This window comes from Phoxinus phoxinus, assembly GCF_949152265.1.
Source record: "Phoxinus phoxinus genome assembly, chromosome: 21".
Lineage (NCBI taxonomy): Eukaryota > Metazoa > Chordata > Actinopteri > Cypriniformes > Leuciscidae > Phoxinus > Phoxinus phoxinus.
The window spans coordinates 780,824-805,823 of NC_136896.1; the positions used below are offsets into that span (position 1 = coordinate 780,824).

Below are 25,000 nucleotides of genomic sequence, written 5' to 3' on the forward strand. Positions count from 1 at the left end.
TTTATATGTGACCTCAAAACCAGTCACATGGGCCAATTTTATTTTAAGTGAAATGTATACATCACATGAAAGCTGGATAAATAATCTCTCCATTGATGTGTGGTTTGTTATGATAGGACAATATTGGAATCTGAGGTAGGGATGTGTGATATATATCGTCTGCGATAATATCGTAATTGTTATTTTAACGATGTGCGATTTGACATTATCGAGTATAGCCTATCCCTCACACACACGCAGAGAGTGCATGCATACTCCACCAGGGGTCTCCACCAGGGGTCTCCACCAGGGGTCTCCACCAGGGGTCTCCAACAGGGGTCTCCACCAGGGGTCTCCACCAGGGGTCTCCACTAGGGGTCTCCACCAGGGGTCTCCACCAGGGGTCTCCACTAGGGGTCTCCACCAGGGGTCTCCACCAGGGGTCTCCACCAGGGGTCTCCACCAGGGGTCTCCACTAGGGGTCTCCACCAGGGGTCTCCACCAGGGGTCTCCAACACGGCGCTCGTTCACATATCGCGTCTTTTGTGTGCTCAAGTTCGTTCAGATGTAGGCGCGCGCTCATAAATGAAGCGACGCGCTCATTTTTTCCAGGCGCAGCGAGAACTTTTCAGAATGCCGCAAACGCACTGCAGGTCATGTGACAAGAACCAACCAATTAGCTTCACCCTATCCGTAACAACATTGAAAGCTCAGTCAACATGAAGGACCCAAACACTACGGGTGTTTTTCTCTTCTAGTAAATGTCAGTCATTTATCTTTTTTGACTCATTCTTTTTATAAAAACAACAATTTAAAGCCTGAAATATGTGAGGTTTATCGTTTCATAAAACCTTTTTGTTAAAACTTTATTTGAACTTGTACATGTTAGTAGATCACTTTTTTAATGTTATTATTTTAATGTTTATGTAAACAAAGGTGCATATTGATGCTAATTTTATTTGTTATTTGCTGGTTTTCGACATAATAAAACTGTAAATTGATTTCATTGTGTAGTAGTATTAGTTTTTGAACAGAATTCTGTGATAAACATTTTTGCAACTATAATCATGAAATGTTTGTGCTATATCATCTCTAGTTATGATCAACTATGATCAACTAAAATTAACTATAATTATGTGTTTTTACAGTATAATATGCAAAATACAATTATTTTTATATAATTTGATTAAATTTATGAAAATGACACAAAAGATAAAAGATAAAAATGCCCATATTAGGTAAAAATCAATTGAAACATTGACTGCTGTGAACCGACTACTACAGAGTATGAAGAATATCCAAAACTTTAGGGAGTCAGCTGACCACGACAGTCCTAAACCTGCCAAAGAACCAACACAATAAACTCAGCAAAATATCGTCTAATAATCGTTAACGAGAAAATCCCAGAAAATATCGAGATATCATTTTTTGTCAATATCGCACAGCCCTAATCTGAGGAACAAAAAAATGTAAACATTGAGAAAATCTCCTTTAAAGTTGTGCATTTATGTTCACGATTGTGCTGCACTCACTCACACAAATACATGTTTTATATATTTACGGCAGGACATTTACTAAATATCTTCATGGAACATGATCTTAATATCCTCATGATTTTTGGCATAAAAGAAAAATGGATAATTTTGACCCGTACGATGTATAGTTGCTATTGCCACAGATATACCCGTGCGGCTCCAGACTGGGTTTGGGGTCACAGGGTCACATGTCATGATGACTCACGAGTATTTGCGCTAAATCGAACTTCCCCAGCAAAGTGAGTAAACATAATAAGTAACACGCCACATTGGCTCGTGATTTGACAGCGTTTCCCGCCAACAGCTGAATTTTACCCACATTTAGCGAGTGTTCATTTCAAACTCTGATCCAAACTGAAGGCTATAGTTTCTAACAGATTATATGTGGGTGTGTGTGTGTGTGTGTGTGTGTGTGTGTTTAGGTGTACGAGGAGAGGCATAAGCGCACGGAGCTGGAGATGGAGGAGTTCAGACAGACGTGCGCCGCTAAGATGCAGAAGGCGTCCCATAAAGCTCAGCGTGAGCATCAGCTCCTGCAGCTCCAGGTGTTCACGCTCCAGCAGGAGAAGAAGAAGCAGAGCGAGGACATGACGCAGATCCTGCAGGAGCGACAGAGACTCGAGGAGCGGTGCAACTCCTACGAGCGGGAGCACACACACCTCGGGCCCAGGCTCGAGGAGAGCAAGTGGGAGGTGAGCAGGAGTCACATCACAGAAGTTTTACAGTCTCAAAAACACGGTTTGAAATCGCTGGTGTTTCTGACGTCACACACTACCTTGACCAATCAGATCAACGTGTGATCGTCCACCAGTGGATCTCTGAGTGAGGGAGTGAGTGGAGGCGGGGCTCATTTGCATATTCATAGAAACGCGTATACTAAATGAGGCAAGGGTGTCGAGTTACATTCAATTTTGGTGTACATTTTTGTTAATTTTTTACTTTTAATTTTTTGTGAGGGAGAGTAAATTATCAGGAAATTTCAATTCTGAAGTGAACTAATGCTATAAAGCCTATTGAAATGATAGTTAAAGGGATACTTCACCGCTGGAAAGATTAATGTGTATTTAAAGTGGGTCATTTATGGAGTAGAAATGTGAAATTATTTTTGAATTTGGAGCCTTCTAGACTGAGAAAAGCCATAAAATGTATTTGTGGCTCATGTGGATGAAAGATAACAACTCCCAGAATGCACTTGCTTCACTGCCCTCACTCCCAAGCCACGCCTACCGGTAAGAGCGCAGTTAAACAACTAGGCTAGGCTACTAGTTGACTCGAAACTTAAGACGCCGTTTTATCGTGAGACTCCGTGACGAGTCTGCCCGGGATTGGCCCAAAATGTCCGGGATTCGGCTTTAGCGTTCTACAGTCTCCAGTCATCATGTTTACTGCGGCGAGCGGGACGAGACTGACGGCCGCGGGAGAACGGCGCGAGGCCGGTGGCGGGATTACTGATGAGCGACGGTCCGAGCGCCGGTCTCGAATCTCTCACGGAGGAGCGGGAATTTTCTTAGCAATGTTAAAACGCACATCAACCGATCACTTGTTTAGCGTTCATGTAAACACTACACTCAGATTCACCGATCGGGATGAGTTCAGTTAGATTGAAACAAAAGCTGTGCATGTAAACAATGAATGGCGACTGCAGAAAGCAAAAGCCGAATCCCGGACATTTTGGACGATCTCGACGGCTGTCCGGGGAAAAGAGGACGGTCACCGCTACTACTCAGCTTTCTCCACAGAACAAGAGCCTGTTAGCTTAGCTTTCAGATAAAAGATGGCTGACACTATTTGTACATTCTGTGAGTGAGATCCCTCTATGGGCCGCTGAAGACATGCGGATCTAGCGCCTCCTACTGGCTGGAGTCTCAAAACTCAAAAAAAGCCTCATATGACTCAAAATTAAGATTTTTGCATCATCTGAGGATTATTTCAAGACAAAAAACACATAAATCTCTCGTCTCAGGGGGACATGAGGGAGGGAAGCAGTAATACGAAAACACTATAGGTTCTCTACTGATACAAGCTTAATGCTAATTTAAGGTGCAGTGTGTAAGAACGACACTAGTGGTGGACATCGGTACTGCAGTCCAATTCAGAGAGATCCTCATTTCTCCCGCCTCCTCAGACTCGACGCTCACGCGGATCGCCAGTTTGAGACACGCGACAGGAGCGAGCGCAATGGACAACGGAAACTGGCAAATTGGCGACGTGTAGCGTCACACACCAAAACTAAAACAAACATCCCAGCCTGGAAACACACATTTCACAGTAAAATAGCAGCTGTAGAAGTGTTTTCAGAGAGACGAGTGTGTGAACTCAGCATGTCTCCGCAATATATGCAGATTCTGGTGTTTGTATGCTTTAGTGGAGTGGAAAACTTACATACTGCACCTTTAATTTCCTCCACGCTGTGAGTCATGTGTCGTGTGTCCCTCAGGTGTGCCAGAAGTCCGGCGAGATCTCGTTGCTGAAGCAGCAGCTAAAGGACCTCCAGGCGGACCTGGCTCAGCGAGTCGGCGAGCTGGTGTCGGTGCGCGGGCAGCTGAGAGACGTGTGTGTGGAGCTGAAGACGTGCCAGAGCCAGCTCCAGGAGGCACACACAGCCTCACACACGCGGACGCTGGAGCTGGAGGTCTGCGAGAACGAGCTGCAGCGCCGCAAGAGCGAGAGCGAGCTCCTCCGAGAGAAACTGAGCCGGCTGGAGGAGTCCACGAGCCACGGCAGCGAGGATCTGAGCGCCTCCAGGCATCAGGGCGAGCGGCTCAAGGCCGAGCTCGCGTACGAGCGCCAGCACTGGTCCGACCGGGCCGCTGCGTTCGAGAGCGAGAGGAGGAGCTGGGAGGAGGAGAAGCAGAAGGTGATCCGCTACCAGAAGCAGCTGCAGCAGAACTACGTGCAGATGTACAACAGAAACCGCGATCTGGAGCGGTCGCTCCGTGAACTCAAACTCGAGCTGGAGTCGAGAGAGCAGGACGACGAGGAGAGCGGAAACGAAGTCACGTTCGACGACATCGCTGCGACCGAGATCTGACATCACCGGTGCTTGCGCGAGTCTGTCATGCTAAAGCTAGGTAATCGTTATTGTTGTTTCGAGTATTATTGTTTGTTTTCAGTCCAAATGTCTAAAAATGCATTTACTAGATGAGGAAAATGCCATAGGATAATAAATATCTCTTGTTTTCTGGGGAAATAAATCAAAATTAAGTGAGTTTTTGCATAAAACAAGCTAAAGTATCTGCCTATGGGGTCAGAAGAAGAAAAAATGGGCAAATTGAAAAAATTCTGACCCCATTGGCAGATATTTTTTTTGTTTTAAGCAAAAACTCACTTCATTTTGATTTATTTCCTTTAAAATATCTTTTCTTTAGATATTTGGACTGGAAACTAGACAAAAGTACTGAGTAAGAAAAGCATGTTTGCAGCGCAGGGCTGGGGTTATAAATCGATGCATTGCGAATCGAGAAATTATTCTGGATCGAATCTTTCCGAATGCATCGCGATTCTCTCTCGAACCGATTCTGAGCTTATTTTTTAACAGCGGATGGTCTTCCAATGCCTTACACACACACACACACACACACACATCTGTTGTTCAAAACTAGCCTAAGCGCCATCTGTTAAAAACTAGCCTTGAGCGCTATCTTCTGTTAAAAACTAGCATATAGCGCCATCTGTTGTTCAAAACTAGCCTAAAGCGCCATCTGTTAAAAACTAGCCTAGAGCGCCATCTGCTGTTCAAAACTAGCCTAGAGCGCCATCTACTGTTCAAAACTAGCCTTGAGCGCTATCTTCTGTTAAAAACTAGCATATAGCGCCATCTGTTGTTCAAAACTAGCATATAGCGCCATCTGTTGTTCAAAACTAGCCTATAGCGCCATCTGCTGTTCAAAACTAGCCTTGAGTGCTATCTTCTGTTAAAAACTAGCATATAGCGCCATCTGTTGTTCAAAACTAGCCTATAGCGCCATCTGTTGTTCAAAACTAGCATATAGCGCCATCTGCTGTTCAAAACTAGCCTTGAGTGCTATCTTCTGTTAAAAACTAGCATATAGCGCCATCTGCTGTTCAAAACTAGCCTATAGCGCCATCAGCTGTTTAAAACTAGCCTAGAGCGCCATCTGCTGTTCAAAACTAGCCTAAAGCGACATCTGCTGTTCAAAACTAGCCTAGAGCGCCATCTGCTGTTCAAAACTAGCCTAGAGCGCCATCTGCTGTTCAAAACTAGCCTATAGCGCCATCAGCTGTTTAAAACTAGCCTAGAGCGCCATCTGCTGTTCAAAACTAGCCTTGAGTGCTATCTTCTGTTAAAAACTAGCATATAGCGCCATCTGCTGTTCAAAACTAGCCTATAGCGCCATCAGCTGTTTAAAACTAGCCTAGAGCGCCATCTGCTGTTCAAAACTAGCCTAAAGCGACATCTGCTGTTCAAAACTAGCCTAGAGCGCCATCTGCTGTTCAAAACTAGCCTAGAGCGCCATCTGCTGTTCAAAACTAGCCTATAGCGCCATCAGCTGTTTAAAACTAGCCTAGAGCGCCATCTGCTGTTCAAAACTTAGCTCAGAACCGATTCGAGAGAGAATGGCGATGCTGGCGATGAACCGGTTTGTTGTCCCAGCTCCAGTGATCGTCTTCTGCCGCACTCATTCAGAAATGTGCTCTGCATAAAATGCAAAAACTGTTCTTACGTTTGTTAAATTATTTATGTGGCCTAATAACTGGTGCAAATACATTTAATGGATATTTTTGGGCACATGTGGAACACAGTATGTTTGTAAACTCACAGAAGTGCACTTTTGTGTCATTAGCCGTTTCCATCCAAAGTTGTGCGCAAGTATTGTAGGGCTGTGAACCGATCAATCACATCCAACATACGTACTGGTTTACATACAACAAAAATTGACCCATGTGACTGGTTTTGTGGTCCAGGGTCACATGTGTGTGTGTGTACTCTGTATAAATATTTTGTATATATAAATTCACACATATGCATGAATATATTTAAGAAATATTTGTATGTATACTGTATATATATAATTTATATTAAATATAAATATTTGATTTATAAATAACACATTTTTCTTAAATATATACCGGTACTTGATATGTGTGTATTTATATATACCAAATAATAATACACAGTACACACACATATATTATGTAAACGCAAACTTTTATTCTGGATGTGATTCATCATTGCACAGCCCTAAAGTGTTGCATAAAACATTTGCAAATAAAGCCACCAAGAAAACCAGATCTTCAGCTTTTGGCGAAGATGATGCACACTATCAGTAATAAAATATAACATTAGCTTGCAACTGGGAAAGCCTCCATAATAAACATACTTGTGTCTCAGATTAAACACAATAATAAACTACTGATGTTTGGGAACGCAGAGGTCAGTCATTAAACCGAATCATGAAGACGGACTTTGGCTCTCGTTTGAGATGCTGCGATGCGATTGGTCCGCTGGTTATCCAATCACATCCTCTGTTGAAGAAAAGGTCATGTGACTGCGGTAAATGCATTTCCACCGTTGTTTAAGCGCTTGTTTCCTCGTCTTGGCGTTGTTGCGAGATACCAAAATTCACAACTCGTGGCTTTTTCCCTTAAGGCGAGACACTGCAGGTGAATAGGGTAATATTTTAAAATAATAGATATCACCATGACACTTCCTCAGTTGATTACTTACACAAGTTCATAAAAAAAATGTATTACAAGTTTTTGAAATTTGTATGTTTAATTATGCAAATTAGACATTATCTCATTAAATATGCGCAATTTTGCATATATTTCCAGGGGATAGATCTGAGCATATGATAAAGCCAGGTGCAAAATTCTTTTTTTCATTTTGATTACACACAAGATGAATAAGATGTTCAGAGGGATTTCAGGATATATGCTTTCATGACCTATGAAATCTAAATATACTGTCCATAGCCTTAAAAAATCGATTTTCGCCATATTTTTTTTATTAAAATGTCACATAAATCAGGCCAGGAATGATTTATTAACAAATCCCTCTGAACATATCTTCAGAATACTGATAAGTGTGTAACTGGAGAGTTTGGTGTACATCGGCTGAGATGTGTCACTGGAGAATGACAAACTCATTTTGAGAAAACGGCATTTAAAGATTTGTAATGTAAGAAAATCATACTTTTTTAGTGGAAACAACTATTTACAGACACAATATCTCATCAAATCATTAGCAACAACAATACAGACCACCTAAATCACATCAACACTTATAAACACAGCATTTATGGCCTTCAACTGAGCAGAAAAACAGTCAAACACACACATCTGAGTGTCAGAGCGCGTCACGTGATGCTTCTGAACCAATCATGGTGTCTGAAATTGACATCAGCCAATGAGATTTCACTTTTAGAGTTAAATGCCCATTGTACTTTCACGATTGGTTGCTGATTAAAAGGAAATGACCGTATTTGGATCGACAGCATTGTACAGGAGAGAGAGAGCTTTCCAGACGTGTGTGTGATTAAAGGAAGCAGAGAGAGATCGCGGATCATGATGATTTAGAATGCAAACTTTTGTTGAATTTCAGAGAAATCTACAAACGCAAATAGACACAGTGCAGTAAAATAAAGACCTAAATGTGTATTTTGGAGTTTTTTTGCACCACACGTCTGAAAGAAGATGTTATTGAAGACAAATAGCCCAAAATCTCAAGATTGACCAGTGAAAAAAAAACACATTGTTTTTGCCTGCCGTGTCTCGCCTTAACTAACATTAGAAAATAGATTCTGATTCCTAAAGCACAGTTACACCGCGACCACATCATGCCAGGATTACCGAGAGTATCTGATCAGTAAAAGCTGGACTTTTGTGACGTGTTAAAACCAAAATGGCTTTCGTACTATGATCTCTGTATCCGTGACTGTTATATTTGTACCAAAATAAGAGCATCACTGCACACTTCAGATCACACGCGGCCGCATGGCGTTGGGTAACCTCGGTGTGCACGTGCGTAGCGTAGCCGCTGTGAATAGACCAAAGCATCGCCGGCGTGCGTGTGACCGCTCTGTTTCTTGTGGTGGTATTCGACTTTTTTTTAATTAACAGTATTTGTATGAAGCCAATACATTGTATATTTTTCGTGCTGTATATTTAATGTTCCTGTTTGTAATTAAACACCTGCAATGAATCAACTTTACTGGGATTTCATTCAATATGTATGTTCTTGAAAATACAGATCTTTGGTGTCACCAGAGCAACTAAACCAGGATTTATTAGATTTACTAACATGTCTGTCCATTATGTTGGAAGGTTGTGAGTTCTGAATATGTTTTTTTGTCTATTTTTGCAAATAATATGTTTATTGTTATTATTATTATACACCCGCATGTTAAAATGCCCAACTTTACTGCAGAAATAAACATGGTTTTGGTCTATAAAGCTAATTTTGCTCTTCATGACGACTGTGAGGAAGATTTTTTTTTTTATAACTCATCCGTTTAAATTATATTAAGCCTTAAAGTTCTGCATAATTAAGGGCGTGGCCACTTGAGTGACAGGTGGATTGCCACTACTAGCCGTTTGTCTGCTAGCGTTAGCGTCACGTCACCTCAGCTAATCCGCCTCGCTGCACATTTTCAGGTTTGTGCTTCAAAAACGCTCTTCATGAACACGTCACGCACATATTTTTTGAGTGTTGTGAAATACATACGGTAAGGCATCGCGTCACGAGACTCTGGGCTCTCTGGGAACTCTGACCACGAGCTCCATTGGGTCGATGTTCTTGTTGCTGAAGGCCTGCCGTATGATCTCCACAGCGTCCTGATGGGTCACGGCCTGCAGAGACACACCGTCCACCGACACCAGCTCAAAACCGGCCTGAGACACACACAGAACAGAGGCCCATGAGCTATTTAGCATTAGCTAACTCACACGTGCTAACACAGGGAGTCTGTTACCCGCAGAGCATCACTGGTAGACGCTGCTCCTCCTGGGAAAATCCTCTCGATCTTCACCATCGGCTGCACCCTGGACTCGGATCCTCCGGATATACTGATCCCTACACACACACACACACACACACACACACACACACACACACACACACACACACACACACACACACACACACACACACACACACAGATTAGACTACACACTATTGTGTGACGTAGCCTCACGTCTTTTCTTCCATATTCTGACGTACATCCTTAAAAAATGTAAGAGAGGACGTCGTACATCCATCGGTTCGTGGAAGATCCATAAAAAATGACTAGGTCAAATTAAAAAAAATTAAGCATGCATGTTTGAATCGTTCACAAGCTCAATAACATGCATTTAGAAAACAAATAGAAATTTCATGCCGGCTTTAAAGGGGTCACCTAGTTTTTTGTTTGTGTTCCTATAGAGCCCACTTAATAAAAAAAAATAAAAAAAATAAAGTGCTGCTGTGATTTTATGTACGACGGCGTTTATCTACAAATTATGTAAATTAAAAACAAGTTGACAAACAAAATTCTTTCTGTATTAAAATTCTTCTATTAAAAACAGAAGTGTTTCTCTTCTCTATATCGAGCAGAATAGCACACGCTACGACAACACACGTACCACATTTACAACACAACTATTTGTGACTTCTGAAAAATGTGTTTGCACAATAAACTCTCATCTCAACAGATCAAGGACAAGTTGATTCCTCATATGACCTCGATAAAGTCGGCCTGAGGGGAAGTTGTGCTGGTCTTCTCTCCTCTATTGTGCCGTATATCGAGAGAAGCGCTTCAGGAACAAGAACACATGTGGGCGGGGCTTGATTGTGTGTGTGGGGAACTGATTGGATGGTTGTGGTTTGCTATTGGCTGATCTCATGTGAGTGACAGGTTGCCCCGCCCACATCATCAGAGAAGAGAAGAGAAGCTGCAAGAGGATTCTGATTCAATATTATTAAAATTGCATTGAAATGAGCAAGTAAACTGAATACCCAGTGACTGCTTGGTCTTGCTGACGTGGACTGTAGTGAGCTCAAACTCTGGCTCAGTGTGGACGTCACTAGTGTGTTCCTCGTGCAGCTGCAGTTGCACAGACTGTCCTGCGGGGGTCACTGTCGATCGGTGGCACTTCTTCAGGGACCCGAAGACCTGTGAGAGCAGCGGCCTCTTGTGGCGAGGCAGGTCCACTACCGTGAGCAGCACATCCGCTCCGACTGACTTACTCTTCGAGAGTTCGTTCCGGACCGCAGCTCGTCCTCTGAGTGAATGAGCCGACGTCTGGGAAGAGTCTGAACGCGTGTTCTCCGCCAGGAGCCAGTTGGGGAGGAGCGCTGGCGTCCTAGAGGACGATAATGCGTCTGAGAGGCTGAACGCGTCCACAGGAACGTCCAGCAACTCGTTCTGGTCCTGATAGCCGGACAGACGGAGCTCCTCGAGACCTTCTAGAAGCTGATTGTGTTTCTCCACGTCTTCTGATGCGTGCAGCTCAAACACACCAAGCACATCTGAGGCAGAGAGAGACATTTAACCCCTTATCAAGCGCCCCCTTATATTTAATAGACATGAAAATGCACATTTCGAACTTAAATGGTTGTAATTCAAGAATGCTTTGGAATATAGATGTAAGATTTGGTCTTGTTTTAAAGAAGACATTTGGCAGAGTTTTGTAGAAGTGAAATAAATTAAGAAAGTTAAACAGAAAAGAAGTTATAGAAGTTTGAGTTTATGAAAATGTACAACGTTAAACATTTTTTTATTCATATTTTATATAAAATATATATTTTCAAAACCTGGGTGACTCTAAAACTGCAAAAAAATGAAAGCCAAAAATCTGCATAAGTAGTGTTTCAAATGTTAGGTTGATATCTCAGAAAATAAGCGTTCAGTGAGATGTAGTTTGGGCGCAGTACCACACTTCTCCACTAGTGGACATCACTGCCCATATAAGGGCGCCTCCATCTCCATATGTGGTTTGAGTCTGAACCATTATTTTTACAATTTTCATACAATTTATGAAGTAGACATCCTATTCAGAAGTAGTGTTGGAAGTTTGGCAGATTTTGAAATGAACTCAACCTCTAAGAAACACAGAAGATCCCGTATGTGCATTATAGCTCGCTGACACATCACTAATGCTGAATCTATTATTGTTTTATTTATATTAAAACATTTTCAGAGCTTTTTTTCTAAAATAATTGAATGGATGCTTATCTTCTGAACTCTTGACATGAAAACAAACTGAGGTTTCTACCATTCTTTCATGATTTTTCATGTTCATCACTATTTCAAAATAAAGGTCTGAACACGCCTTAGGAGGATAAACATATTCTTGTTGCAAATTGATAAATTACGGCTCTTCTGTAATTTATTTAGAAAATCAGTCTGCAAAAATTAAAACTAGAGATTGTAAGCTTTCAAATGATATATAGTTTGTCAAGATTGGTTTAGGTTTAGTATAGGATATTACAGTTTTAAATATGTAATGGTGCCAATATAAAGGGTTAAATATCTAACTTAAAAAAAACTTAAATCTCTAAATGTAACAAAACTGACAGACATTTAAACCTTTAAATGGAACAATTTATGTGCTAGACAACACTAAACACAACATAGCTCGATATTGTTATATAATAATATATCATATGTAATATAAGTTAAAGGTCGGTCATATGCCAACTTAAAAGTTATAAAGGTGTACTGGTACAGTATATGGAATTATTGATGGATATAATAGGAGAAATGATGCTCACCTGGTGCAGGTGTGATGAGGTGGCGTCTGGGGGCGTGGCCTGTCTGAGGAGAACTTCTGCCTAAATTAAACACACAAGAAGACTAATGACGGGTCTGCACGCAACTGTGAACCATCGTGCATTAATACTGAAAGATTCTGATCGACTCACATGAGCGATTCTTCAGAATATCATAAGCTTCCTCTTCGAATGGAGACACCGTGATGTTGAAGAGCGGGAGATCACTGGAGGACACGAGAGTTCTGGGAGACGAGAGACACCAAACTACAGTCACTTCTGTAGAGCAATAAAACCCTGGAAAGCTGAATAAATAATCTCTCCAGTGATGTGTGGTGTGTTAGGATAGGACAATATTTGGTCGAGACACAACTATTGAAAATCTGGAATCTGAGGAGCAAAAAAATGTAAACATTGAGAAAATCTCCTTTAAAGTTGTGCATTTATGTTCACGATTGTGCTGCATTCACTCACACAAATACATGTTTTATATATTTACGGTAGGACATTTACTAAATATCTTCATGGAACATGATCTTAATATCCTCATGATTTTTGGCATAAAAGAAAAATGGATAATTTTGACCCATACGATGTATAGTTGCTATTGCCACAGATATACCCGTGCGGCTCCAGACTGGGTTTGGGATCCAGGGTCACGTATCATCAATTATTACAAAAGAAATATATAATTGTGTTCGAATTTCTGTTTTGTCCATGATTTTTCTGATGAAGACTCTTTCTCCCTCTTGATTTTTCTTTTGAAAGGGTCGTGAAACTCTAGAACACCATTCTACTGTATGTTTGGTCTAAAACTGCGAAAAATGCCAATCAAAATGGGCTGAGAAGTAAATACAGTCAATATTTACAGTGAGCAAATACACTGACCGTAATTGGGTTCAGAATAATTCACCAAAAATCACACTATGAAAAAAAAAAAAGCAAACCTTTAACATTAATACTTCTCACGCATTACAAAATAAAACATGATTTTTTTAAACTTTTTTTCCCCACAAACTACATTTTTTAAACAGTATTTTAACACTTTTTTTTTTAAACGGCTTCAACACAGTGTAAAGTTGAGAACTGACAAAATTCATCCCCCAAATTTTTTTTTTTGCCTTTAACCATCAAACATGAATGAGGGTCAGATTGACCCACAAAAATCATAATCATAATAAAAATATATACCGTGAAACCGGTATAATTAAAAAAAATACTGTGATATAAATGTTTGGTCATGCACTATCTGCACATGATCTGTGGGTCTCACCGGATCTCTCGGAGCATCAGCAGCTTCTCCGGCGTGTTCAGGACGGCCAGCAGCGGCTGCACCAGCGTCTGGAGCCCTCGCTCGGATAGATACTGCCGGAACACCACAGGAGTTAGTCTCTGGACAAAGAAACCCCTGAACTATATGAGATCCTCTGGAGTGTGTTTCCCGTACACCGCCGTAACTCGTGCTTCACTACCACAGTACGGTACATCGCTGGAGAAATCCACTAGCGAGTCACGACTGTTTCCCGAAACCTTAGTGTCGCATATTGGTCGAAAGTAATAACTTTCTTTAATGAATCTGCTTGAGATCGAGATGTTTTGCTATAAATTACAGACATGCATCTGAGGAATATTTCTCATGTTTCTCAGTTATTTTGCTTTATTTCCAGATTCACTCATAGACTCATTCTTACGCACTCGAGCTCGTTCACACATGCACTCTTCACACACTACACTTTAAATCTCTCGACAAACTAAAGACGTAAAGGACATTTGCATGTTTTCTAAATAAAAGACACAGATTGCACTGAATGTCAACTTGATTATTGTGCTGAAGATCAGGATTTATTGAGTCCACATGCAAACATGAAACTCTGCTTCTAACCGCAGGAGATCTGTCGCTCACACACACACCTCTGCGACGCTGTTCGCCAATGTTCGCTAGAGCGATGGTTTCGGGAAACACACTCCCAGTATTAGTGTGTGAGGCTGAATCTCTCTCACCCTCCGGCAGATCTCCATGAGCACATCCACATCTTCATCCTCCAGCAACCTCACGGCGATCTCTCGTACGTGATTCAGAGCGCCGGATAAATCACCAGTACACCCGGCTGTGGAAACATACAGGTTTAAATCAGACGCATTTTATTTTATAAAGGATAATAACATAACTATCTCCACATTTCTATTGCCTATGCGTTCGCCTGAGTGCATAACAACTTAAGTACGCTTTGGACTTAACAATGTGGGTAACACTTTATTACACAGTGTACTTGTTACATGTACTTACCATAGTAATAACTGTAGATTATGCATAATTGACCATTCGCAAAGCCCCGCCCCCTTTAGTTACTGTTGCTATGCCCGACAAGCCACGCCTTCTCACACGCCATGTTCTCACGCAGTGAACAACACATCGCGGAGCAGAGAGACACTGACAGACACAGACCCGGAAACAAAGTCTCAACTTTCAAATTTGGTAATTTTTTTACGAAATTAAACAATAAATAGCGTTTTGATGTTCTTTAATGTGTGTGACAGATCGCTGCCTCAGTTAAAGCCGCTTGTGAACCATCATCTCTTCCTTCTAGTTCATTTATAGCATCAAATAAACATGAATGAACATCAGAATGTTGTTTTAACCGCGGAAAGGCGTCAGTACACTCCGCTTCTCAAGCTCAAATCCTTTAGCGTTCATCTACTAACTCTCCTGACTGCTGTCGGACAAAAATGGCGGATTCGGCGGATTATGATTGGTCAGATCGCCTGTCAATCAAACTCCCTGTGAAGGGTCAATACATGAAACTAACCCTCAACCAAATCCTAATCCTACTCTAACCCTATATTAAGTACATGTAGTTGCTTAAAGGGACACTTCAGGATTTAGCATTAAGGTTTGCATCAGTAGAAAACCTGTAGTATTTTCTAATGACCGTGCTTCCCTCCCTCATGTCCCCCTGAGACGAGAGATTTATGTGTTTTTTGTCTGGAAAAAATCCTCAGATGATGAAAAAATCTCAATTTTGCATCATCTGAGGCTTTTTTGTCCAGAGGCTCGAGACTACAGCCAGTAGGAGGCGCTAGATCCGCATGTCTTCAGCGGCCCATAGAGGAGGGATCTCACTCACAGAATGTACAAAAAGTGTCAGCCATCTTTTATCTGGAAGCTAAGCTAACAGGCTCTTGTTCTGTGGAGAAAGCTGAGTAGTAGCGGTGACCGTCCTCTTTTCCCCGGACAGCCGTCGAGATCGTCCAAAATGTCCGGGATTCGGCTTTTGCTTTCTGCCGTCGCACAGCTTTTGTTTCAATCTAACTGAACTCATCCCGATCGGTGAATCTGAGTGTAGTGTTTACATGAACGCTAAACAAGTGATCGGTTGATGTGCGTTTTAACATTGCTAAGAAAATTCCCGCTCCTCCGTGAGAGATACGAGACCGGCGCTCGGACCGTCGCTCATCAGTAATCCCGCCACCGGCCTCGATCCGTTCTCCCGCGGCCGTCAGTCTCGTCCCGCTCGCCGCAGTGAACATGATGACTGGAGACTGTAGAGCGCTAAAGCCGAATCCCGGACATTTTGGGCCAATCCCGGGCAGACTCGTCACAGAGACTCACGATAAAACGGCATCTTAAGTTTCGAGTCAACAAGTAGCCTAGCCTTGTTGTTTAACTGCGCTCTTACCGGTAGGCGTGGCTTGGGAGTGAGGGCAGTGAAGCAAGTGCATTCTGGGAGTTGTTATCTTTCATCCACATGAGCCACAAATACATTTTATGGCTTTTCTCAGTCTAGAAGCTCCAAATTCAAAAATAATTTCACATTTCTACTACGACCCATTTTAAATACACATTCATCTTTCCAGCGGTGAAGTATCCCTTTAATATTACTCAGCACTTAAATATATAATTACACTAACAATGAAACCTTAAAGTAACCACGATGTGATCCTCCAAAAATATTACCCAGAATGCTCTCTGAGCGGGAGGGAGATCTGGAGCGTGATCTTGAGGAATCTCGCTTTCGGAAAAGACCGAATAAAGTTTTGGAGCGCGGCAGCGAAGCGCTTTCTTCTCCTCGTTCCGTCTGCTTTCTCTTCTGTTTCCTTTCCTCTTCTGTGGCAACAGGAGGAACAAACCGGTGCGTTATTGGTACGAAACCGTTCATGTAAATCTGGCGGGAACTTTTTCTGTTCAATTGGACAATTGGATAATAAATATAAAAAAAAAGCAGCCTTGGTGAGCAGAAGAGACTTCTTTTAAAAAGCAGAATATAACAAAATATGACCGTATATGATCTCTTTAAGCCGCTTAACCCTACCTGACACTGTCACATGACTTCGTGTTCGGCGTATCGGAAGACTTCTGTTCGCTCCAGACTCTCTCTCGTCCTCTTCTCCTTCGCCCCGGATCACCGAGTCCTGCAAGAGTTCTGTGGCTCCTCGGCTCACGGTGCGCAGCTGCCCTGAACCACCCTCGTTATCAGTGGAGTCTGGGGGAAACTGGCCCTCGCCGGACATTCTGGCTCCTAAGGGGAAGCTAACAGGCAGAGTAGTTTGGGAAAAGCCACTCAGAGAGCCGAGGGGCGTCCCAGAGGACAGCGAGGAGGTCGACGAGTGAGACCCCGACCCGCGTGACGACGAACACACGGTTCCACTGCCCGCTGAAAGAGGTCAAAGGTTAGTGTACTTAAAGGGATAGTTCACCCAAAATTTAAATTAGCCCATAATTTACTCACCCTCAAGCCATCTTAAAGTGTATATGACATTCTTCTTTCAGAAGAATACAATAGGAGTTTTATAAAAAAATGTCCTGGCTCTTCCAAGCTTTATAATGGCAGTGAATGGCCGTTTCTGTTTTGAAGTCCATAAAAGTGCATCTGTCCATGATAAAAGTGCATCTGTCCATGATAAAAGTGCATCTGTCCATGATAAAAGTGCATCTGTCCATGATAAAAGTGCATCTATCCATGATAAAAGTGCATCTATCCATGATAAAAGTGTATCTGTCCATGATAAAAGTGCATCTGTCCATGATAAAAGTGCATCTGTCCATCATAAAAGTGCATCTGTCCATCATAAAAGTGCATCTATGCATCATAAAAGTGCATCTATCCATCATAAAAGTGCATCTATCCATCATAAAAGTGCATCTATCCATCATAAAAGTGCATCTATGCATCATAAAAGTGCATCTGTCCATCATAAAAGTGCATCTGTCCATCATAAAAGTGCATCTGTCCATCATAAAAGTGCATCTATGCATCATAAAAGTGCATCTGTCCATCATAAAAGTGCATCTATCCATCATAAAAGTGCATCTATCCATCATAAAAGTGAATCTATCCATCATAAAAGTGCATCTGTCCATCATAAAAGTGCATCTGTCCATCATAAAAGTGCATCTGTCCATCATAAAAGTGCATCTCTCCATCATAAAAGTGCATCTGTCCATCATAAAGTGCATCTGTCAATCATAAAAGTGCATCTGTCCATCATAAAGTGCATCTGTCAATCATAAAAGTGCATCTGTCCATCATAAAGTGCATCTGTCCATCATAAAGTGCTCCACACGGCTCTGCAGGGGTTAATAAAGGCCTTCTGAAGCGAAGCGATGAGTTTGTGTAAGAAGAATACCCATATTTAAAACTTTATAAAGTAAAATAACTAGCTTCCGGCCAAACGAACATACCGATTCGACTTAAGCACAACTTGAAGTAATAAGAGTGTCATACACTAGGACGGCTTGAGGGAGAGTAAATCATAGACTATTTTTCATTTTTGGGTGAACTATCCCATTACGGATTAGCATATTATTGTTGTTTCTTGACATTTTAGCTTACATTTATTCACCCAGCTGAGTTCTGTCACCATTTCTTTGTAAGCAGGATATCTGCCAGCTTCCTGTGAACAACAATACACATTTATATCCAAGCTGTCAATTATCACTTTGTCTGCCAGTTTGTGCGATGGAACTCTATTGGGAAAAGAATAAACGTTAATACCGTTTCAAAAGCCACAATACTTCACTTTACACATGTTAACACAACACTAGTGTGATAGAATCGCATTCTTATGAACTAAAGCTGAATCTCTTTGAGGTGAAATATTTTTCCTTCAGTAAACTGCAGGTTTTAAGCTTTTCTCTGGTTCCTGGTCATGAATGTTGGCATGTTTATATGGACATTAAGTGTGTATGAGTTTGCAGGAATACCTGATCCAGGAACAGAGTGAATAATGTACAACCTGACACAGAAACCAGAGAGGCACATCAACCATCTGCTGTACGTGTGTGTGAGTGTGAGTGTGTGTGTGTGTGTGTGAGAGAGAATGACTGTGTTAGTGAGAGTGTGTGTGTGTGTGTGTGTGTGTGACTGTGTTAGTGTGAGAGTGTGTGTTTGTGTGTGTGTGTGTGAGTGTGAGAGTGTGTGTGTGTGTGACTGTGTGTGTGTGTGTGTGAGTGTGTGACTGTGTTAGTGTGAGAGTGTGTGTGTGTGTGAGAGTGTGTGTGTGACTGTGTTAGTGTGAGAGTGTGTGTGTGTGTGTGTGAGTGTGAGTGTGTGACTGTGTTAGTGTGAGAGTGTGTGTGTGTGTGTGTGTGTGTGAGAGTGTGAGAGAGTGTGAGTGTGTGACTGTGTTAGTGTGAGAGTGTGTGTGTGTGTGTGTGTGAGAGTGTGTGTGTGTGTGTGACTGTGTTAGTGTGAGAGTGTGTGTGTGACTGTGTTAGTGTGAGAGTGTGTGTGTGTACATGTGTATGTCTGTGTGTGTGTGTGTGTGTGTGTGTGTGTGTGTGTGTGTATGTGTGTGTGTAAGAGTGTGTGTGACTCACTTTAATAGTCAGTATGACATGAGGTTGACTCTTCAGCACTTCCACTGCTCTGTAATGGTTGATGTTCTCAAAGCTCACGCCATTGGCTGACAGGATCTGATCGCCCATCTTGACTCCGCCCTGTTCTGCCAGACCGCCAGGATCCAGCCTGCAAACACACAATCACACACATCAAAACAGAAGAAAAAACAACACATTTTCACACTGTATCAGAGCTAGTTTTTCCAAAAGCATGTGGTCTGTTGTTGTGTGATGTGGCTTTGTGGGGTTATTGGGTCTTCTTGAGTTTTTATTGGTCTGTTTTTACTTCTTTAAAAAAAAAAACTTAATCTGATTATTTCTCTGATGTTAAAACCTTCAAACTTTAATTATTTAAACATTCAGACCAGGCTTTGTCAAGGCAACATCAATATTTGTCAACAAACTATCTAGTTAATTGAAACTATCTAGTAAATTTAATTTATATGTGTTTTAATTAGTTTAGTGCCAATCCATCCAAACAACTTAATTACTTCAAAAATGCTATAAAATTGAATAAGATTTTTTTTTTTAAATGCAATAAAATGCTATAAAATATAAAAGAAAACAACATTTTTGGATATGTTCCTCCTTTTGACCACCAGATGGCCACAGAAAATTAAAAATTTGCATTTATTCATTTAGCAGACGCTCTTATTCAAAGCAACTTAGAAATAAGAATAGAAGCAGTGAAACTAACAACATGACAACAATATGCAAGTGCTGTGACCCTTCCCCGTTTAATCTGACGCAGTACGCGAAAAAACCCCCCATGTTTTTATAGATATAGAATAGAATAGAAAGTGTTAGTATTAATGGATCAAGTGTTGAAACCGAATGAGGAAGCCACAATACTGCAGCAGTGCATATAAAGTCCCAGCATGCAGCATTCTCTCAGTAGTGTGTGTGTGTGTGCTGACTTGGACACGTAGATGCCCAGGCTGTATTCCCGTCCTCCGCGGATGTTGAGTCCCAGACAGGGCCGGTCGTGTGAGAGGTCGAGGTGAACCGTGCGGCACAGCGCCCCGTCCGAGCTGTACACCGACACACGAGCGCCCGACTCCTCGACCACCATCCGCCGGTGGATCAGGTCCACCCTGAACACACACACACACACGCACGCACACACACACACACACACACACACACTTTTTCATTTTAACATTTACTCTCCTTTAACAGAAGCAAAGCATGCAGGGAACCAGAAATCTGTTGTAACTCATTCCGTGAATGTGTGTATAATATATATAATATATATGTGTGTGTGTGTGTGTGAACATACATTTACATTTATATGGAAACATGTGCAATATATGTACACAATAAACGATAAAACTTTTTTAATATTACATGTCATGCTATTTTTTGTCTTCATTTATAAATATTTGATGTGTATTAATATATAGGCAAATGTGGTCAATGCATATATTAAAAAAATATAAGCACTAGTTTCCCATTTATGGATTTGCAGTATATTTTCATATATTTTGGTTCCACACTCACCACGTGGTTTTCTCGTTAGTGTAGCGAACGCCCGGCACGCGGCCCACGCGCTGGACGACCAATCGGAGGCGAGCGTGACCCGACAACACCTTCACTGCGCTGCTCATGCTAATGTTCTCCAGACTCACGCCGTTCACCTCCACTAGCTTATCACCGACACACAGACCCGACAGCTCTACACACACACACACACACACAGGTTTGTTTCGCTATACTTTTGAGGACATTCCATAGGCGTAATGGTTTTTATACTATACAAACTGTACATTCTGTCCCCTTACACTAACCCTACCCATCACACACACACACACACACACACACACACTAACCCTACCCATCACACACACACACACACACAGATGATGTATAAATCTCAATTTAAGAAAATTGACCCATGATGTGACTGGTTTTGTGGTCCAGGGTCACATTTGTAGAAAACCAGCCGGGCGCGTCTCACCCGCGGCGCTGCTCTTCTGCACTTTACTGATGAACACACTGAGTCCGTGCTCAGATCCTCCTCGCACACTGAAGCCCAGGTGACCATCATCATCCCTCCTGACGAGTGTCAGCCTCAGCATCTCACCTGCGGACACACACACACACACACACACACACACACACACGCGCACAAACACACCCACACACGGATACGCACGCACACACACACGCACGCACACACACACACGCACGCACACACACACACGTGGAATAGTGTGTTTTGTCAATAAAAAAAGGGCTTTTTAATCCGATTAATCGAAGAAATAATCGGCCAACTAATCAATTATTATTCACCCGTCTCAGCCTCCATCCTGACGGTCGACCGGCCCCCGGATTCCTGCGATCTCTCACTGCGATACAGAACAAACACATCCATCAGTCTTTATAAAACATCCATCAGTCTTTATAATCCATCAGTCTTTATAATCCATCAGTCTTTATAATCCATCAGTCTTTATAATCCATCAGTCTTTATAATCCATCAGTCTTTATAAAACACACATCAGTCTTTATAAAACACACATCAGTCTTTATAATCCATCAGTCTTTATAAAACATCCATCAGTCTTTATAAAACATCCATCAGTCTTTATAATCCATCAGTCTTTATAATCCATCAGTCTTTATAAAACATCCATCAGTCTTTATAAAACATCCATCAGTCTTTATAATCCATCAGTCTTTATAAAACATCCATCAGTCTTTATAATCCATCAGTCTTTATAAAACATCCATCAGTCTTTATAAAACATCCATCAGTCTTTATAATCCATCAGTCTTTATAAAACATCCATCAGTCTTTATAATCCATCAGTCTTTATAAAACATCCATCAGTCTTTATAATCCATCAGTCTTTATAAAACATCCATCAGTCTTTATAATCCATCAGTCTTTATAAAACATCCATCAGTCTTTATAAAACATCCATCAGTCTTTATAAAACATCCATCAGTCTTTATAATCCATCAATCTTTATAATCCATCAGTCTTTATAATCCATCAGTCTTTATAATCCATCAGTCTTTATAATCCATCAGTCTTTATAATCCATCAGTCTTTATAATCCATCAGTCTTTATAAAACATCCATCAGTCTTTATAAAACACATCCATCAGTCTTTATAATCCATCAGTCTTTATAAAACATCCATCAGTCTTTATAATCCATCAGTCTTTATAATCCATCAGTCTTTATAAAACACACATCAGTCTTTATAAAACACACATCAGTCTTTATAATCCATCAGTCTTTATAAAACATCCATCAGTCTTTATAAAACATCCATCAGTCTTTATAATCCATCAGTCTTTATAATCCATCAGTCTTTATAAAACATCCATCAGTCTTTATAAAACATCCATCAGTCTTTATAATCCATCAGTCTTTATAAAACATCCATCAGTCTTTATAATCCATCAGTCTTTATAAAACATCCATCAGTCTTTATAAAACATCCATCAGTCTTTATAATCCATCAGTCTTTATAAAACATCCATCAGTCTTTATAATCCATCAGTCTTTATAAAACATCCATCAGTCTTTATAATCCATCAGTCTTTATAAAACATCCATCAGTCTTTATAATCCATCAGTCTTTATAAAACATCCATCAGTCTTTATAAAACATCCATCAGTCTTTATAAAACATCCATCAGTCTTTATAATCCATCAATCTTTATAATCCATCAGTCTTTATAATCCATCAGTCTTTATAATCCATCAGTCTTTATAATCCATCAGTCTTTATAATCCATCAGTCTTTATAATCCATCAGTCTTTATAAAACATCCATCAGTCTTTATAAAACACATCCATCAGTCTTTATAATCCATCAGTCTTTATAAAACATCCATCAGTCTTTATAATCCATCAGTCTTTATAATCCATCAGTCTTTATAAAACATCCATCAGTCTTTATAATCCATCAGTCTTTATAAAACACACATCAGTCTTTATAATCCATCAGTCTTTATAAAACATCCATCAGTCTTTATAAAACACACATCAGTCTTTATAATCCATCAGTCTTTATAATCCATCAGTCTTTATAAAACGCACATCAGTCTTTATAATCCATCAGTCTTTATAAAACACACATCAGTCTTTATAATCCATCAGTCTTTATAATCCATCAGTCTTTATAAAACACACATCAGTCTTTATAATCCATCAGTCTTTATAAAACATCCATCAGTCTTTATAAAACACACATCAGTCTTTATAATCCATCAGTCTTTATAATCCATCAGTCTTTATAAAACACACATCAGTCTTTATAATCCATCAGTCTTTATAAAACATCCATCAGTCTTTATAAAACACACATCAGTCTTTATAATCCATCAGTCTTTATAAAACATCCATCAGTCTTTATAAAACACACATCAGTCTTTATAATCCATCAGTCTTTATAATCCATCAGTCTTTATAAAACATCCATCAGTCTTTATAAAACACACATCAGTCTTTATAATCCATCAGTCTTTATAATCCATCAGTCTTTATAAAACACACATCAGTCTTTATAATCCATCAGTCTTTATAATCCATCAGTCTTTATAAAACACACATCAGTCTTTATAATCCATCAGTCTTTATAATCCATCAGTCTTTATAAAACACACATCAGTCTTTATAATCCATCAGTCTTTATAATCCATCAGTCTTTATAAAACACACATCAGTCTTTATAATCCATCAGTCTTTATAAAACATCCATCAGTCTTTATAATCCATCAGTCTTTATAAAACACACATCAGTCTTTATAATCCATCAGTCTTTATAATCCATCAGTCTTTATAAAAAACACACATCAGTCTTTATAATCCATCAGTCTTTATAAAACATCCATCAGTCTTTATAATCCATCAGTCTTTATAAAACACATCCATCAGTCTTTATAATCCATCAGTCTTTATAAAACACATCCATCAGTCTTTATAATCCATCAGTCTTTATAAAACACATCCATCAGTCTTTATAATCCATCAGTCTTTATAAAACACATCCATCAGTCTTTATAAAACACATCCATCAGTCTTTATAATCCATCAGTCTTTATAAAACACATCCATCAGTCTTTATAATCCATCAGTCTTTATAAAACACATCCATCAGTCTTTATAATCCATCAGTCTTTATAAAACACATCCATCAGTCTTTATAATCCATCAGTCTTTATAATCCATCAGTCTTTATAAAACACATCCATCAGTCTTTATAATCCATCAGTCTTTATAATCCATCAGTCTTTATAATCCATCAGTCTTTATAAAACACATCCATCAGTCTTTATAATCCATCAGTCTTTATAAAACACATCCATCAGTCTTTATAATCCATCAGTCTTTATAAAACACATCAAAACTCACCAAAAACACAGCTGGTCCCAGAGGAAAATGTTGTTTATTATGATTAGTAAATCTGTTTACAGCTTTTACTGTATTTGATGTTGATGTATAATTAAAAGTCATACGTGTTCCAATTTATAACTGATTTTAATCAACCCTATAAAGCATACCGTATCATATTTATATGCAGATTTCATGAACAAACCTTCGCTGATAAACACTCTCCTCCAGTCCTTCGGTCTCGGACTGATAGTTTAGACCGTTTTTGAAATGAAAGTAAAAGTCTTTTAGTTTAATAGTACAAGCGTCCTTCAGCTCGAGCCTCACGTGTCTTTCTGCTGTCAAATCTGCGCTGATTATGTTTGATATTATTAATAATATTTCAAGATGAACACTTACTGGACTGAAGCAGCTTTACTTGATTATCATAGAAAAATCATGAGTATTAAATATGATCATCTTTTGAGGAAGGTTTATTACTTCATCTCTCAATCATCATTGTATTGCATTGCATTATATGTTTTAAAACTACAGAGTTTTGATCATTAAATATCATCTTAGCATTTTATCATATGACGTATCAGCAT

The 25,000-nt window shown here is 40.2% G+C and overlaps 2 protein-coding genes across 4 annotated transcripts in view; one reads left to right on the forward strand and one right to left on the reverse strand.

Annotated features, from left to right (window-relative positions):
* The window catches only part of lzts2b (leucine zipper, putative tumor suppressor 2b), a 21,551-nt gene extending 12,868 nt beyond the window's left edge, over positions 1-8,683 (forward strand). Inside the window, exons 4-5 of the mRNA XM_079595050.1 lie at positions 1,937-2,206; positions 3,952-8,683. Coding sequence (XP_079451176.1) covers positions 1,937-2,206; positions 3,952-4,545 — 864 coding nt within the window. The 3' untranslated portion in view covers positions 4,546-8,683. The remainder of the gene's footprint in view (positions 1-1,936; positions 2,207-3,951) is intronic.
* The window catches only part of pdzd7b (PDZ domain containing 7b), a 34,722-nt gene that overhangs the window by 8,726 nt on the left and 996 nt on the right, over positions 1-25,000 (reverse strand). Inside the window, exons 2-17 of one of the 3 annotated variants that reach the window (XM_079595048.1) lie at positions 21,356-21,411; positions 21,021-21,146; positions 20,564-20,738; positions 19,981-20,157; positions 19,043-19,190; positions 18,057-18,117; positions 16,536-16,877; positions 16,181-16,330; positions 14,227-14,333; positions 13,499-13,590; positions 12,379-12,470; positions 12,229-12,288; positions 10,471-10,983; positions 9,449-9,549; positions 9,202-9,368; positions 4,214-4,349 (exon numbers count right to left, since the gene is read on the reverse strand). In XM_079595048.1, coding sequence (XP_079451174.1) covers positions 9,216-9,368; positions 9,449-9,549; positions 10,471-10,983; positions 12,229-12,288; positions 12,379-12,470; positions 13,499-13,590; positions 14,227-14,333; positions 16,181-16,330; positions 16,536-16,877; positions 18,057-18,117; positions 19,043-19,190; positions 19,981-20,157; positions 20,564-20,738; positions 21,021-21,146; positions 21,356-21,411 — 2,353 coding nt within the window. In that variant the 3' untranslated portion in view covers positions 4,214-4,349; positions 9,202-9,215. Of the gene's footprint in view, positions 1-4,213; positions 4,350-9,201; positions 9,369-9,448; positions 9,550-10,470; positions 10,984-12,228; positions 12,289-12,378; positions 12,471-13,498; positions 13,591-14,226; positions 14,334-16,180; positions 16,331-16,535; positions 16,878-18,056; positions 18,118-19,042; positions 19,191-19,980; positions 20,158-20,563; positions 20,739-21,020; positions 21,147-21,355; positions 21,412-25,000 lie in introns of those variants that run through there. The other 2 variants (XM_079595049.1, XM_079595047.1) reach the window with 2 other exon arrangements.